Here is a 17,697-nt window from a genome sequence, read left to right on the forward strand (position 1 = left end):
GTAGGGATAATTGTAAAGTGTATGTAAATTAATTTTAAAAATCAAGGTGGTATGGTATGTATGTAGCAGTAATGGTAATGTATATAAATTAATAAATAATTCAAGGTCGTATGGTATGTAAGATCTCAAAAAATATCTCAATGATCTCAAAATAGCAACTGTGGACTCAGTGCTACTTAAAATACGCTCATTGAATTGGCTAATGTGTGATACAACCGTCAACATGACATCTTAGTTGCAGTACCAATCGTGGGTTCCCAGGAAAATGGTAACTCCAGGTGCTTACCGTCGCTCCCCTTGGAGCAGGCACTCCTGGGAGGCCGGTAAAGCCACGGTTTCCCTGCACACACAGGATAGAGCATGGATGCATGAGAACAATAGAGATACATTTGAGCATCTCGAGTTTGTGTTGCTACCCTGCGCACGTAAAGTGACAAGTGCGGTTAAGCAATCGGTACACCTCTGTCCGTCCGTCCATCCACAAACGTCAGTTTATGGTCGAGGAGTAACTTAATATCAATTGAATGTCATATTTTGAACACAAATGGGAACATGGATCGGAAAACGAACCTGTAGTTTAGCAGTACGGTAATTTGGCTTGGATTTGGTCCTGATCGCACATTCGCAGAGAGGAGTGAGATTATTTGTTTTACTCTGTCTCCCTGTCTGGCAGTCAAACAAAATTGAAAATCATTCCAAACAGAAGATGGACTGTTTTAAGTATGTCATAAAGGACACATATAACAGCCACAAATAACTAATGTAACGTGTTTGATCGAGTTATGTAATAACCACTGCAGCACCGGCGGTAAATTTCCGGCATTATTTTTTCCCTACCACCATTACTATCTATATTTTATTTAAATTTAATTATATACTTTGAACATTGAAGTATTACAGATAAATTAACTTTATTATTGTGTTACAGTCTTTATGATTAGGTAAATACTAATATTGTAATGCCTCTTGCAACTAAAACCATCGTTATACCAAGCATATGGCTTTGCTAAGCATATGGCTTTGCTACTAGACCGAAAAATGAGGGTGAGGAAACGAAGTGGAATTTTCCCAGAATTTTGCTCAATGGAAAATGAGCTTCCGCATAACGAAGGTTCGCTATACGAAGGGGTATGAAGATATGTAAACCCTTCGTTAAGTAGGGGATACCTGTACCTGGACATGTTAAATAAGGTGGTGTATAAGAAACGCTTCAACAGCGGAAATTTTTATCCGACCTTCAAAATCATTATTTTATTTCATTTGAATGATATACCTGAACACTGCATGGGGTAAGGTTTGTGGCTTTTGGGTCTTCAGGTATTTTGGGTCTTCAGTCATTTTGGGGCTTTGGGGTCTTTAAGTGTCATTGGGGTATTTTGGGTCTTTGGAGTCTTCTGGGTCTTTTGGGTCTGTACTCTGTAGTTGTTGTTGTTGTTTTGTCGTCCTAATCGTTGTCTCACTATTTTTGTTGTGTACAAGACTCAAGTCAAGCCAAGCTGATTTGAGCTGGAGCAGTACTTCTGTTGATTTCAAATTCAAAATAGCAGTTACCTATTTGCAGCTAAAAATGATCTCAAATGTAAGGTACAAATTAATTAAATTATTAAATTAAATGTAAATTATGAAATTATTAAATGTAATCATTATTATTAATTAAATTAAATGTTAAAATTAAATTAAATGATATTATTAAATTAAATTAATTTAAAAACAATTATTTAATTTTTAATTCATTTTTTTCTTGTTTGATTAATTATTTATTTAAATTTTATTAATTAAAATAAGCAAATTTAGTTAAATTCAATGTTAAATGTAATTATTAATTAAATATAAAAATTATTAAATGTAAGGTATTAAATTTTGTGAGGTACAAAATGTACAAATTGGTACAAGCTGCACATTCCGTTTTATTTATTTTTCACCATTATTAATCGTTGTATTATCAACTGTCAGTGATACCTTCTTGCCCAGGTAACATGTGGATACGGTTGGAAGCTTTTCCAATCTGCCCAAATGATCATCTTGGGAGATGGGATGCGAAAGGGATCTAACATGATCTTTCATGGACCCACTTGCCAAGGCTGACATTCAGCCGGAAGCGATTTGGGCGGAATTTGTACTTTGGTCCGGGTACCAGCAATAACTCCCCTACTCTCACCTACTCTTCAGGAGATCATATCTTGCAATAAAATAAAAATGCATCATCACTCAATCCAATGCAAAACTTACCCAAAGGCTTTGCAAATAACAAAATTAAGGTCAAATCTTGGTGACATTTGAAACAGTGACAAAACAATGATGTGACAAACTTATCAGTATGCTCTCCACCAAACCAGCAAGTGAAATTAGTACAAGACAACCGAGTCATCAGTTTACCTTCAGTTTATCACGCTAACCGTTCAATCAAGTGGTGGCCGTCAGATGATAACCCACCCCGTCCTCCTCCAATATGAATCGTAAGATTTAAAAAAGCATAACAACACATAAACAAAGAAGGTGCTGAGAATCCCTCAAAGCATCCCAACTTCCATTCGGTAATTGCTTCCTGTTTTAAACTATTGGCACCACAATTCAGAACTTACACCCAATTGCCCCCAAAAAAGTTCCGCACGGCAAAGTTGATTTTCCTGGCCTCATGTGCCTATTTAATAGGACTGGCAAGCAAGCAGTGTAACTTGGCTGAATAAAAGTATCAAACTTTACAGGGGTTCCTTGAATACAGGAATTGGAAACAGCAACCCCAGCATCAGCTGGTGTGTGCTTCCCATGTGCAAAGGACAGAATTAGTAAGGCATAAGGAAACTGCAAATTACCAACATGCCTTGCTTCCTTGCGGGCCATGCAGCCCTGGCTCCCCTTGCACTCCTGGGACTCCCTGAGGAGGGGTGATGATGGATGTGGGAGGACATTATTATTACTTGAAGGCCTCAAGGACCTCCATAACAAGACACACACACACACACACACACACACACACACACACACATATATATATATAGATATATATAAACACACACACACACATATATATATATATATATATATATAGATAGATAGATAGATAGATATATAGATAGATAGATAGATATATAGATATAGATATAAATAAAATGAGAAAAGGGTTCATGGTCAGGAATCAAAACTATTCTGTTATTTAGTGCAGAGAAAAACACTCAAAGAACAAAATGAAACACTGACTGCCCACTAGTTCAATAATGATGTCTTCAGGGTTCTGATCATGCAATTGACCCCAGTACCCAACAAAGTCAGTCCGCAGTACAAATATTTGAACGGAGTATGACAATATTGCAGAAAATAGTCTAACAAAGTTATAACCATGTTATGACCATTGTCATCGAGCAATAGGCCCAACCCAATAAACAATGGGAATACGTATGTCGCTGAGTATTTGTGACATCACAACCAAATGCAATCTGGGATAGAAACCTCATTTCCAAATGGCAAATGGCATTTTGGGTTTTATGGCAGGACAGGTTTATTGATTACAGTACTTTATAAATATAAGTCATACCAGGAATGATTTGGGTATCCTGTACAAACACATTTTTTCCCATTCCATGGCTCTTTTTAATTGAGAAAAACCACAATAAAAATTGGAGGTGCTTTGAAACGATCAGTCAGGTTCATCTTTCTTCTGCATGTACTGGAGTCTTTGACCTAAAAGTTATAGATAATTTATGGTTTCAACATCCTCCTCTGGTCGAGTACTAGAACATCTGAAAAGAAGAGTCTTACCAAAGTGAAAAACTAGACACAACTGATGTAGTTACCTCCGACACCGAAGGTGGACAGAGGTTATGCTTTCACCCCTGTCTGTCTGTCTGTCTGTGAGCAGGATATCCCAAAAAGTCATGGAGGAATTTGGATGAAACTTGATGGACAAGTTGGGTATGTGACAAGGACGAATTGATTTGATCTTGGAGAAGATCCAGATCTGAATCTGAGAATTATTTCATTTTTTAAAGTGATTCTTCACCATTGAGATATATAATAAATAATAACCACCTTTAGAGGCCATGTTTCCCCGCAAAGCGGGGGTTGGCCTTTTTCGGGAACCATGGTTGTTGTTGTTTTTCGGTCCCCTTTTTGAAGCAATGTTTTACGGCCGGATGCCCTTCCTGACGCCAACCCTTCTTGCCGCCTTTGTCGACAAACAGGGAATTACCAGTGAACTGGTACTCAATTAGCCGACCTCGGAAGGATGACAGGCTGAGTCAACCCCCCTGGCGTTAATTCAGCAATCGACCGGGATTCGAACCCAGGACCCTAGGATCCTAAGCCGGCACCCTAGCCGCTAGCCCAACACCAGGGTCTTCACCATTGAGAGCCAGGGCCAAAAACTATATATAGCAGGATGTTTCAAAAAGTTATGGACAGAATCCGACGAAATTTGGTGGATGAGTTTGGTAGGTGACAAGAACAAGATGATTCGATTCGATTTTGGTTCAGGTCCGGATGCAGATCCGGCCTATCAGTGGAATACAAAACGTAATCTGTTCAGCCTAGCAGAGGTACTTAAAGCGCTGGTCTAGTTATATCTGATTTCAACTTTACATATAACAAGGCCTTGGCCACGTATGGGAAAAACATGAAGTCTTTAAAAACTTTATCATATAATTTGCTTTTCAGTGACATCAGAGGTGAGTAATTTTTAAGAAAAAGGAATACAAATATTTATATTATAAAATGCAGAAGGATAAACATGTTCTATGTTTCAACAACGTTCCCACATTCATGTCTCATTAATTAATTGGTTTCACTCATTAATCACGTGGTTACCCCCTTCAGATTGTACACTGACACATGCAAGTATAGAATTTAATGTAAAGTTGAATGCATAGCAGCCTGACTTTTATTATGAGCGCTTATGGAGTTTTTGTGTATCCATGGAATCCATCATTGCTGCTGACATCGTCTTCCTTTTTTTTGCAAACATCACTGACAGTTGTATTCTGTTCTCCTTACTCAACTCTGGAAGCGCACACTGCTGCTTCGCTCTCAGCCGTGGTCAGACAAGAGGTCAAGACCGTCTCCCTGGACTAGGTATTCAACACCATCTGGCATCCTGCTCTACTTGATAAGATTGCCACCCGTGGCACACAATGCCTTGGGCTTTCTGAAGCTTAACAATACAAACCTGACTTTCTGATTTCCGACAATTGCACAGTCAATGTGTTGCTATCAATGGAATCCTTTCCTTTCTCTCCCACCCCAACCACCCACCCCCATCCATTGGAGGCTGGAAAGGCCCGAGGCAGTGTGTTGGGCCCAGTCTTGTTCCTCATCTACAAAAATAACTTCTCCAATGCTCTGAAAACCCTCTCTTCCTTTTATCAGATGTTTACACATTTTATCATGCAGTACTCATCCCACTGACTCACACTCACACGCTGCTTCACTGCCGATCTGAAATTGATTCACTGTTGATCTGACAAATATAAGATGTCTTTCATTCCTGACAAATCTTGCACTCACACTGCCACTCCCGAAGGATCATCAAATAAACCAAGAGAATTCCATGGTCAACCATTTCAAGACATTCCATCTCTTGAACATCTGGACCTCGCCATCACCACAACCTCTTCTGGGTGACCATATAGCCAAGCTGGCAACCAAAGTCAACCCCAGATTGTGCATCCTCTGTCGTAACTCTTTCCTTGAAATATCAGAACTGCTCACAGTCTACAAGGCCTTTGTCTGTGGCTCAATTCAGTTCTGCTCTCCCCTACAGGTTGGCAAACCAGCATCATATCTGTCTCACCTGTATCCTATAAACCTCTCAACATTAGAACCACAAGACCTGCTTCGCTCTCAGCCGTGGTTTTGGGGGGTTTTTTTCACCACCTCTCCTCCGTCCTCGAATCCCTCCGGCCACCCACAGCTCCACCAGTATGTACATGTTTTTTCACTGACCCCCTCCTAATTATTAAACTCCTAGAAACGAGGATTAATGTTCAACTCCACCCTTTTGTTCCTCTCTTCTCCTGTTTGTGGAACCGCTTTCCAGAGGCAGTGTGAATGCACTCTTCCCTCCAGGGCTTCAAACGGGTGTTGTACCGACATCTCCTGTTCGCCCTTATCCCTACCCACAATTTTTTCTACCCCATTGACCTTGCCTAAACCATCCCTCTTACCTGCAGGTAGGTTACTATGTTTCCTCAACCTTTCCTGTTCACTCATTTCCCTTGCTTGTTTCGTCCAATTGTTGCCCAGATGCTCCATTGTCAGTACATTGCCATTTTACCCTTTCTCACTTCCTATTTCCATGATCCTACATCATGTATCACAATAAAATGTATTAAAAGCCCAAGGATTTATACATCCTTTTAAGAACCATTGTTGTTACTGCTTGGTAAAGATAAATGACAGAGTGGTACAGAAGAGGGTTAAAATACTGGAAAGTTTTGGGCCAGTGGTCATTACAGTTCAGTCTCCTGAGCTGCAAGTGTTTTTGGCAAGGGATGTTAATGAAGTACATCTCCTCCTCTAAGTAAACCAAAGGATGAAGAATCAAATTTGTTGGTTAAAAAATAAATACATAAAAAGCATTGTTAGCATTAGCCCGATAACTCTTTCAAAAAAGATGAGCATGTGGTTAATTTGTCAATCTCTCAAACAAGCAATGTTACAAAAAGAGTGACACACACCTTGAAACCAGGAGGTCCCACATGCCCTGGATTGCCAGGATGTCCTCGTTCACCCTATGGCAAGAATAATCAAATGATACAGGAATGATCAAGTATATATACATAGGCTGGAGAGGCCCGGGTCTTTTACAACCCCATTTACAACCCGAGCCAACCCCATTGCTTCAACTATTTTACATCGTACTGTATATATACACAAAGAATTAAGTTAAGCACCCCCCCCGTTTTTTTACAACCTTGCACATTACAAGTTTGTTGTCGTCAAAACAGTGTAATATACCCATGATATTGCTATATTTTCTGGAGAAGTGATATTATGGTCACATAAAAACATAACAATCATGCCGTTTTCAATATTTTATTCTGAATAATTTAAGGTGAAATTTTTTGGGAATTTTAGGCATATTTTCACCTCAATTTAAGTATGGAGCTATAGGTCCATCACGGACAGTGTGGATGACGTTTATGTTTTCTAACGTACAGTCATTGTTCTGAGAAGACCTCTAGCGATCTTTGCGTCAATAACGTGTGTAGGACCCACGTGATCGGATCACTGACTCAACCCTACGTCTCATAGACCCTGTAAGCCGTCGTATGCGTTGCTGTGGCAGGTTGTTCCATTCCCGATGTAATGCACGTTCCAATTCATCCAGATTGGCTATTGGAGGGACCATCTTCGCAATTTGTCGTCCCAACATGTCCCAAACGTGCTCGAGGGGGTTCAACCTGCCACAGCAACGCATACGACGGCTTACAGGGTCTATGAGACGTAGGGTTGAGTCAGTGATCCGATCACGTGGGTCCTACACACGTTATTGACGCAAAGATCGCTAGAGGTCTTCTCAGAACAATGACTGTACGTTAGAAAACATAAACGTCATCCACACTGTCCGTGATGGACCTATAGCTCCATACTTAAATTGAGGTGAAAATATGCCTAAAATTCCCAAAAAATTTCACCTTAAATTATTCAGAATAAAATATTGAAAACGGCATGATTGTTATGTTTTTATGTGACCATAATATCACTTCTCCAGAAAATATAGCAATATCATGGGTATATTACACTGTTTTGACGACAACAAACTTGTAATGTGCGAGGTTGTAAAAAAACGGGGGGGTGCTTAACTTAATTCTTTGTGTATATATATATATGAAATAACATATTAAATCCAATAATCGACATGTGACAACACTGACAGTATGAAATGCAAGTGATCAGGTATTTGCAACTTTTAACTGCAAGTTTCTCAACCTCGATGACTAAAAGGAGAAGTGTGTGTGTGTGTGTGTGTGTGTGTGTGTGTGTGTGTGTGTGTGTGTGTGTGTGTGTGTGTGTGTGTGTGTGTGTGTGTCATTGATTGTTATATCCATAGTCAGGTTTCACAAGATGGAACGGAGCCCTCCTAGAGTTCTGAGTAGCCACCTCCATTTGGACGAGGGATCTCGATTGATGGACTAAGTTGTGTTGTTCTCAGAGTTTTGTTCCGAGGGCTCTTTTCAGGATTGTCACTGAGTACAGGTTCCAACTGTAGTTAGTTTGTGGTAAAACCCACTGGGGATATTTTCTAAGATCTCTGTAAGGTTCTTCTTCATCAATCCCATTGCTCTAATTATCACTGGTACAATTTTGGTGCTTTTCAGCTTCCAGGATCTTTTCACTTCATTCTTGAGATCTTGATATTTGATCATTCTCTTATTATTATTATTATTATTTATATGTTACCTTATTTTCCTTTTTGTTCCTGAGTACTCTGTCCAGGTGCAATGCTTTGTTTTCTATGTTCACGCTGGATGGGATAATTCGGTCCTGCATGAGCATTATGTCCTTGTTTTCAATGATGGTTTTGGTTCATGTTTCTGTGAGTTTTGTGCAACTGGGACATTGAAATTTCGGCAGATGTGCCAGTGGATTACTCTACAAACCTTGTTGTGCCTTTGGGTGTACAGCTGTTCTGATATGAGCTTTTTACATCCCGATATGAGGTGATCTCCTTCACCGCCCATCTTCCACACATCATATTCAGAGCACGACCTGCATGGGAGCACATCCTCTCTCCCCTCAGCATTCCAGCTCTCTTTGTTTATTTATTTTCTGTCTTTCCTTATTTGAGGCAGGGAGTCTCATCTTTTTTGCCTTGATGCTTTGCCTCTCCTGGGGGAAGGTGTAGCCATTAATATTAGCATGACCCAACCTGGCTGCCTAGTGTGTCCACACAGACTTCACAGAGCTTTCTCTGTCGGAAGCCTATGACCCTTTGTTTGGAGTTTTTTTATTGTTATTCTCCAACACACACACCCCACTGTGCATCTCATACAGGGAATCTGTTGATTAACAGGCAGGAAAGGTCATGTTATTAACCCAACCATTGTGGGGTATAGAGAGTACGGGAGATCTTTGCTCAGTTCTGTAAGTAAAACCTACCTCAAGGATGTCGGGATTCCTCCAAATTTCTTCATTTAGTGTTATAAACAGCAATAGCGACTGTTTAAAAAGCTAATCATACGTGTTTGTGGTTTATAATATTTTTACTTCTGGTAGAGGCCATTGGGCTGTTGCTCCCACAAAATTCCATGAAAGGCTATTTATAAACATTGACTCGACGTTTGTTAAAGGAGGGAAAACTCCTTGGGGAGGTGGGACATTATTAGTGTTAATATTGTTTTGTAATAACATTAATATTATGCTATTATCATTCGTTTTGTTATTAGAAGCAGCCTTGGAAAAATGCCATGATAAAGCTAATTTAACATGGATATACACCTCAATATGCAACCCCATTGACGGCAATGGTGGGGAAAACCCGCTCGAGGGAGAAAACCCCCTTGGGGAGGGGGGGAAATGATTGCGCCACAACCTTAATTATGTCGAAGAGTCGAAGGGAGTCGAAGTCGAAGGGAGACTCTGGGGGAGTCGAAGAAGGATAAATTTCACTGCACAAGACACTTTATCACTGGGAACAGACAAATTATGAAGTGATGCTGAAGATTCTAATGGGACGACAGATGTTACTGCTGCAATTGTGACTGAGGCCATTGTTCAATCCTTTGTTATTTGAATCTTGATTTTCTGTGGAACCTGAGTTTTAAATTGTGTCTCAGGTTAATACATTGTAATAACAATCACAAAAAATATGTCATTCGGAGTTGTGGCCACAATGTTCATGCTGTGCGACTAACCTTTTCCCCTTTCCTGCCATCTAACCCGGGACGTCCCATCGGGCCACGAGTTCCCTGAAACAGAGACACACCTAGATGTAAAGTTCTGCAGCAAATCATTTTTGCAACATGGATCATCCAATTTCACAGCACGTTTTTTGGTATATATGTGATTGAGGCTCATGGAAGAGCTAGAGCAGGATGGAAGGGAACAAAATGGAAAAGGGGAAAACACCAACAGCACAGTACAAGTGAGTGAGAGTGATGGCAAGGGGAAGGACAGATGGGGGTGCAGAAGCTGAAACACAAGGTGAATAACTAATTCCTCTTCTTCCTCCATCTCAGATGAGATAGCTAAAGATGTGCTCAAATCTAAGACAACGAACTAGAATATCATTCAACTTTTTTGTATACAGTGTCAAGGCTCGTTGAATAGCTAGATCACAACGGATCAGGAAGCAACAGAACAAAAGGAATAGTAGAGAGAGAGGGGAGAGAGAGTGAGAGGGTGAGAGAGGGGAGGGGGATTTGAAGGACAACATTGAGGGAGACTTGAATAAACAATGGGTGTGGGGAGACATTGGAGGTAAGAAAGAATGCATGGGATCGCCAAGATGGTTACAGAAGGAAACTCTCAAGAATGATACATTTAATTTGGAAGGAGGTGGGCTTGGGGTGAGGGATGAGTGGTTAACAAGGGTAGAAAATATCATGGTATTGGATGGGGGATGATCTGACATGTTGGTGAACAGTTGTCTTGTAGACCTGAATAGAACAATGAGCTTGAAAAGAATGTGGAAGTTGGTTCCACAGGCAGGAAGAAAGTGGAGGTGAGAAGTGCATCTTGATTTTGGTAGTTACACCAGAAGAAGGTTGATGGTGGTCTGCGTACACCCTGCAGAAACCAGGAGGGTGGGAGGGGGAGGGCAAAGCACAAAAAGAGCAGAGGGTGAAGACCATAAAGGAGGCGGTAGAAGACAAAGAGACGAACTATCTGCAATGGGAAAGTAATAGACTCAGCTTCAATGTGGGATAGTCCGATGATCTTGAAGGCCTTGGTTTTCACGGTGTCAAGCTAGGGAAATGGCCCTGATCTCATGTGTAATATTGAGGGCCTCCATCCATTATTGGGTAAGGAGAAGCAGCATGTCCAAGGTAGTCTAAATCGGAATTGATGATCTGAGATGAGTTTGTTGGAGAAATGGAAGGAATTCATATTGACTGCGATGACCGGATGTACGCCAATAGGTCTGTGATTCAAGGGAGCTGCTTTTGCACCTTTATATGTAATGCAATTATGTTCACAGATTCCAAGCAAATGGAAGATGACCTAGAGTGGTGAAATATATCAGGTGAAAAGGGCAAAAAGAGGACGCAGGCTTTTAGGATACATGAGCTGATGAGTCTGGTCCAGTTGCAGAATCAGAGTCGAGGGTTGACCTAAACCTTTCCACCTTCACATGTGCAAAAGACACAGAGCCCATGAGCAGTTGAGTCCGACTGGATAGGGTGGATACAGAGAGCAAGGAGTTGGGGACACAATATTTGGAAGCAAACACAGAATTGAGGCATTTGGCCTTCTCACAAGCGGAGTCGACTGTATTGCTCTTTGAAGTCAGGGAAGGGATGAAAGGGAGCATACACCAGAGACAGACTTAACAAGATGCCACCAGGTTTTAGAGGAGGGGGAGAAGTTTGAAACTTCATTCTTAAGGTTGGACAGATGTTGTTTCTGGCTCTCCTGAGAGTGGACACCCACTTATTGTGGGCTTTTTGGAATGATCTGAGATTGTCTTTGGTCATGTTTGCTTTCCAGGAAGAGAAGGCAAGTTGCTTCAGAGCAACTGCCATACCAGAGGATTTTGTGTACGGGTGGGAAGAAGCGTAGGATAATTAAAGACGAAATGGGATGAATCTAAATAGCAGAAGAGAGAATTCCCAGGCTGAGTTAATATCAGGGGCAGTAGATATGGGAGACCAGACCTGAAGTGAGATAGCCGTTTACAGTCCTTGGCAATCTGTCTGAGTGAATTGCCAGAATCGCCTTTGCTGAAAATAACGAGAGAGATGTTGACCTTCATAAGTATATGATCATTTGAACCAATTGGGGGCATATGAAAAGCAGGAGATATTTGCAGGAAAATTTGTCATCACCAAGAGCAGAATGGAGGATTTGCCATGAGGATTTTAGAAAGTTCTCAGATGGAGTCAGTCCCATGGACTCACAGAAGTCCTTTGCTGAAGTGCGATATCTGGTGAGAGAGGTACCCACATCCAGCCAATTATCATGGTGACAATTGAAATATGAGGAAGAGAGAGTTTGGAATAGTGGTTAAAGGTTGGTCCATGTTGTCTGAGAGGATGGGGGTGAGGGAAAACTTGGAGAGGATGGGGGGGGGGGTGAGAGGGGAGCTTGGAGAGGGTAGGGAGAGGGGAAGCTTGGAGACGAAACGACATGACGTGGAGGGATGCTGAAGTAGGGGCACTTATAAGGGGTGGGGTTGGCAGGCCGTAGGCTTGTTGAAGATGTAGAAGAGGGTACTGACACGATGGGGTTTGACTCTGGAATATAACGTGAAGCGGATTTGATTGTTGTGCGCAGACAACCTCTGCAAACTGGACTTCCCAAGATTCCCATATTTAACATTCTGAGATAAAGATCATGGGATGGGCGGAAGGAATTTTTGTTGAGAGCACAGAGGAAGGCTGTTCTGTAGGAACCGGATGGAGGTTGATGGACCAAGTGCTTCGATGAGACAAGTTTGAAAATATGCCATGTGAAGAAGAAGAAGAAGAAGAAGAGGTATAGATAATGATGAATAGGAACACGTAGGTACTTGTGACAGAGAAAGCAGTAAATTGAAGCATTTTAATATGTTTTTGAAAGCTTTTAAAGGAAGAAGGAAGAAGCATTTACTTCAATTAAGATATTGAGAAAATGGAGAGGTAAAGAAAAAGGTACAGGAAGTACAAGTAGTTGGTAGAATGACATCATGTTTTGGTGAAGCAAGGTGGGGGCTTATGATAGCGTTGAAGAGACCGAAAGGTTTTTTTGTTATTCGGGGGAGGTGGGAGGGAGTGGGAAGAAAGAGAAGGATAAAGAAAACCAAGACAATTTTGCTCCTGGCTATCCAAGGAGTAGGCCTGGCCTTCACAAAAACTAATTTGACAATATTGACAACAAGGTACGACTTAACACGAAAATATTTCGATGAAAACACAAACAGCAACACATGGACGAAAACATAACAACAAGACTGACCGCATTGTGATCACAACCTGAGACACAAAATAAATATATATTGTTGTGGATATGAGGACTGCATATATTTTTTTTATTGTGTGCTGTATGATTATTATTATTGTTGTTGTGCTGTGCCTCCTGCCTCCGGAGCTGAGTAAGATCAAAAGGGCGTCCCATAGTCCACAAGCATACACGTCAGCCAATCATAGGATATTCATGTTCGATAGTTATATCTTATTCTGTGTTTTAAGATAAGGCTGTGTCTCCCATTAATTGAAATACTCCATTGCACCAGTGAAAGAGAATAGATCCCCTTCCATTCCCATCCCCAGAAATCCCCATTTCCTTCACATCCCCCCTTTCGTGATTGCCGACCCTCGATTGCCATATTACATCCCCTCTCGTCATTGCTGAGCCTCGATTCCCAATCACCTCCCCTCCAATAACCGCCATTGACCACGAGGCTCGAGTCAGGGAAGAAAGGCGTGTCTCCACCTCGTCATAGAGGGGGAGGAGTGAACCAGCCCCGCTCGACCAACCATGAGCCAGGGGTTTGGCTACAGAGGGCGGAGGAAGAGCGGTCGGGGAGGTTCGCAAAGGTTGAGGGGCGGGGGCCTATATAACCCAAGGCAGGGGTGTGGCCAAAAAGGAGAAGAGTTTTTACCGGCAGACACAAGGGAGCCCAAGCCGTGGAGAGGAGTCAGAGAGATTCGCTTTTGCAAGAGACTGGAAGAGTTGAGCTTTTACCAGAGACAAGACGGTTGAGCTTTTACAGAGAAGAGAGAACCCGTCACACCAAGGCTCCACCAAGCTCCGTGTTGGCTCCACCGAGCGTTCCCCTCCACCAAGCTCCGTGTTGGCTCCACCAAGCTCCGTGTTGGCTCCACCGAGCGTTCCCCTCCACCAAGCTCCGTGTTGGCTCCACCAAGCTCCGTGTTGGCTCCACCAAGCGTGCACCTCCAGCCGTCCACCTTCTGCCATTCCTGGCATTCCCCGAGTGAGTCAGTGTCTTTGTTTGTGCTGTCCTGGGTAGTTAAGTCAAGTCTGCATAAGCTAATCATTTTCACTGTGTCACCTGCGTCTCATGTGCCTGTAAATAAACGTGCCTGCTTTCTTCTTGCTTATGTGTGTACATAGTAAATAAATTTAGTAGTATTTCCAACTTCTTTGCCTTCGTTTTCCTCTTTGCATTCGTCGTTTTTGTCTTTTCCCCTCATTGGGCAGCTACGGTGCGATACGGCCAAAGTCTGGGTGAATCGGGTGAGTTTTGTTAGGTCGCGGTCTTACACCACCGCTCGGTCTATAACATCTAACCGCGATCTATAACAATTGGTTGTCAGGAGTTGGATTCGAACCTGGGACTAAATTTATTTAGCCCAAATTTTGGACACCAATTGTGTTAGTACTATAACAATTGGTGTCGAGGAGTGAGATCGGACCCGGAGCGCGTTTACGCGCTCGAAATTATAAAGCCGAAATTTGTTTGTTGTATAAAAACCCGAATTTTGAAATCGCGCCATGGCTGTTCAAGGCGACGGGATGCCGGTGGGAGAGATAGACGGGGTAGAATCGACCCAGGACCTCGGGGAAATGTATGTGGAGGAAAGGGTGGAGGAGAGTAAAGAAGGTGTGGTTGAGGGTGTATCAGGTGCACAAAATGGCGTCCTCGCGCACATGGTTGTTGCGGCACCAAATTTAGCCACGCCCATGGTCGCGGTAGCCGAACCCGAGATGCCAATGAATTGGAACCTGTTTATGAAACAGATGATGGCCTTTATGGTAAAAACAGACGATAATTTCAAAGGGATGGAAAACAGGATGGGAAACCAAATGGGGGTAATGGGGAACCGGATGGATGCTCAGAGTGAGCAATTGGGGGTAATGAGGGACGAAGCGAGGGGTACCGGTGAGAAGTTAGACAATAATTTTGAGGGGTTAGACAACGGGATAAAAGAGGTGAAAAATGGGTTAATGGGGGTGGAAAATAGAATGGCTGCCCAGGAGAATCAGTTAGAGGGGGTGAAAAATGGGTTAATGGGGTTAGAAAATAGGATGGAGGACAAATTGCGGGAAATAGGGGAACAATCCGCCCGGGAAATCGAACAGATGGGGAACCAGATGGAGGAAATACGACGAGGGGTGAGTGAGGAGGTCTCGGGGCTGCGCGAGGAGGTAAAGCGAGGCGAAAAGCGTATAGAGAAAGAAGTGAGGAATAATACGGTTAAGTTACAAGGGGGAATAGAAGATCTGACGGAGGAGGTGGAACAGCTGACGGAGGGACAAACGAAGTTAGTGGAGCAGGTTCAAAAGAACACTGCGGTACTAGGAGGGTTGAAGGCGACACAAAAAGAAATTAAAAACGAATTAATAGCGACGCAGAGGCAATGTCAGATGGTAAGGGAGGAACTGACAATGAGGGTGGAAGAGGTGACAGAGATAATGGAGACAAAGGACCGGCAGGTAAGGATGCACATAGAGACGGTCACGGTAGCCTTAGAGGACGAACTTGAGGGGACGCACCGAGAAATAAAAGAGGTTAAACAAAAATTAGAGGAAGTGGGAGAAGAGGTGAGTGAAATTAAGAAGGGACGGACAGAAACTAAGAGGGAGATAAAGGAGGAAGTCATGGAATATGTACAAGGTCTGTGTTCAAATCATGATGTGATGCTCACTAACCAAATAAAGAGTTTGCAGGTGGCAAAGGAGGTGCGGGGACGAGGTGCCAAGGTGAGTGGCAATGTACATGATGTGAGGAAAGCTTCAGTCGGCTTGGGGATTGGTTTGGATCCGGGTGTTCGTGAAAGGCCGTTGGTGAGGTGTGCGACAGGTCTGGTGTGCGAAAAAAGAGGTGTGCGAGAATGTCCGACCATGGGGTGTGTGAGGAAAAAGTGCACGCCGAGGAGTGAGTGTGCCGTCAGGAGTGAGCCGGTCGTAGCGCGTGTGCGAGGGAGCACAGGGAAGCGCGGTGTGGTGAGTGTTACGGAGGAAGTAACGAAAAAGTGTGCGCGAGAGGATGCGCGAGAAAGGTGTGTAACGGACGGGTGCATGGGGAAAGCGCATGCTGTCAAGAGTAAGGGTGAGTGCGCGACCGAGAGTGGAGGTGAGAGTAGTGAGAGTGAAACGGAGCGTGAGTTGGTTGTGGCAGGTGAGCGAGGATGTACACCTGGAATAGAAGGATGCACACCTGGAATGGTAGAGCGTGAGTGGGAATGCACGCTGGAATTGGTAGTGAGACACGTGGTTGGGTGTGCGGGTGAGAGCACACCTGTGATTGTCACAAAGGAGGTGACCGAGAAAGGGGCGCGAAGAGGTGTATTGGTGAGGTGTGCCAAGGTGTTCGGTGGTCAGGTGTGTGACCAAGTCGATGGGCGGAGTGAGTGTACCGGGGTGTGTAAGGAAAGGTACGAGGAGAATGGGAACGGCTGCATGTATGAGCACGAAAGGGGTAGCGTATGCATGTAAGCCTGCAGGTGAGGCGTCGACGATAACCGGGTTAAAGGTTAGGTCGACTTTTAGCCGGATCGGGCCCTCGGTGCGTGCCGGGCTTCGCGTGCCGCGAGAACCGGCGGGGATCCGAACCACGGCGGTTTCGAAAGAACCGCCGTGCGCGATCCACGCTGGGCCTCGCGTGGAACGGCCGCGTCCGGGCTCCACTAGGCGGAGCGGGCAGCCCGATAGGAAGGGTCGTCATGGCGACCACTTTCTATTGAGACGTGCCGGCAGGTCGAGATCGGGACATTGGATGACTCCACGCCGAGGTGGTGCATGGGATGTCGGCCCGGGTAAGCCTCCGTCCCTGCCCCGAATGCGGGACGTATCCAGCCGCTGGCACAAAACGACCCGCGTTCATTGCTCGGCTGTACGAAGCCGGGCTGTAGATGTGAATTGGCGCACCGAGAGGATGTAATAAGTAGACGGGTGATGGTGGTAGTGATAGTGATTTAAAACGAAATTTAGAAAAGTGAATAGAATTGGCAGTAAATGGAAAATTTTTGAATTGTTGGATTTGGACGAGCGAAATTGGTAGTGAGAGACCCCCGATGTGGTGGGATGGCAAATCCGCCATCCCTCACAAGGTGGGGGCAAAGGAGCACTAGCTTAGGGGGTGTATGGCAGTGGAAAACTAGCCCGGGTGGGTTAGGATATGGTGTGTAGGGATCTAGCGAAGATTGACATTAGGTGACGTTAAGTTTAGTTAGTGACTGATACCTGTAGTGGGGACGCAGGTAGATTAGTATGGATGATAATGACGTGGGAGCGCAATAGTTTAAAGGGACGACTGGGAAGCGCAAGTTTCAGAGGGGAGAAGTTAGCTGAGATGATGCCGTGTGTGTGAGGATTGAACAGGTGAGAATGGAACAGGTGTGATTGCACAGGTGTGCAACTGAACAGGTGTGTGGAGCAGTGTATGAGTGAGTGATGGTGATGTGTGTTGCGTTGACCAACTGGTCCAGAAAGAGGAGGAGGGTGCAGGTGGCACCAGGTAGGATTGCACAGGTGTGCAACAACAGGTGAATGAAAGACAGGTGTATGGAATAAATGGTCTGGAGTATTGGAATGGATGGTCGTGGAGTGAGTATGGTGGAAATTGTGGAGTGGAGTGGATGGTGCGAAGGTGTGAATGGG

The 17,697-nt window shown here is 43.7% G+C and overlaps 1 protein-coding gene across 6 annotated transcripts in view; it reads right to left on the reverse strand.

The window, feature by feature from the left end:
- The window catches only part of LOC137412119 (uncharacterized), a 142,421-nt gene that overhangs the window by 73,103 nt on the left and 51,621 nt on the right, over positions 1–17,697 (reverse strand). For 5 of the 6 annotated variants that reach the window (XR_013624277.1, XR_013624276.1, XM_078783102.1 and 2 more), the window contains exons 4-7: positions 9,849–9,902; positions 6,669–6,722; positions 2,822–2,875; positions 287–340 (exon numbers count right to left, since the gene is read on the reverse strand). Coding sequence is in view for 4 of the 6 variants with exons in the window: in XM_078783102.1 (XP_078639228.1) it covers positions 287–340; positions 2,822–2,875; positions 6,669–6,722; positions 9,849–9,902 (216 nt within the window). In the remaining 2 variants the exon portion in view is untranslated. The remainder of the gene's footprint in view (positions 1–286; positions 341–2,821; positions 2,876–6,668; positions 6,723–9,848; positions 9,903–17,697) is intronic. The other variant, XM_078783103.1, reaches the window with a different exon arrangement.

Source organism: Myxine glutinosa, chromosome 8, assembly GCF_964187855.1.
Source record: "Myxine glutinosa chromosome 8, kmMyxGlut1.1, whole genome shotgun sequence".
In the NCBI taxonomy this organism is placed as follows: Eukaryota; Metazoa; Chordata; class Myxini; order Myxiniformes; family Myxinidae; genus Myxine; species Myxine glutinosa.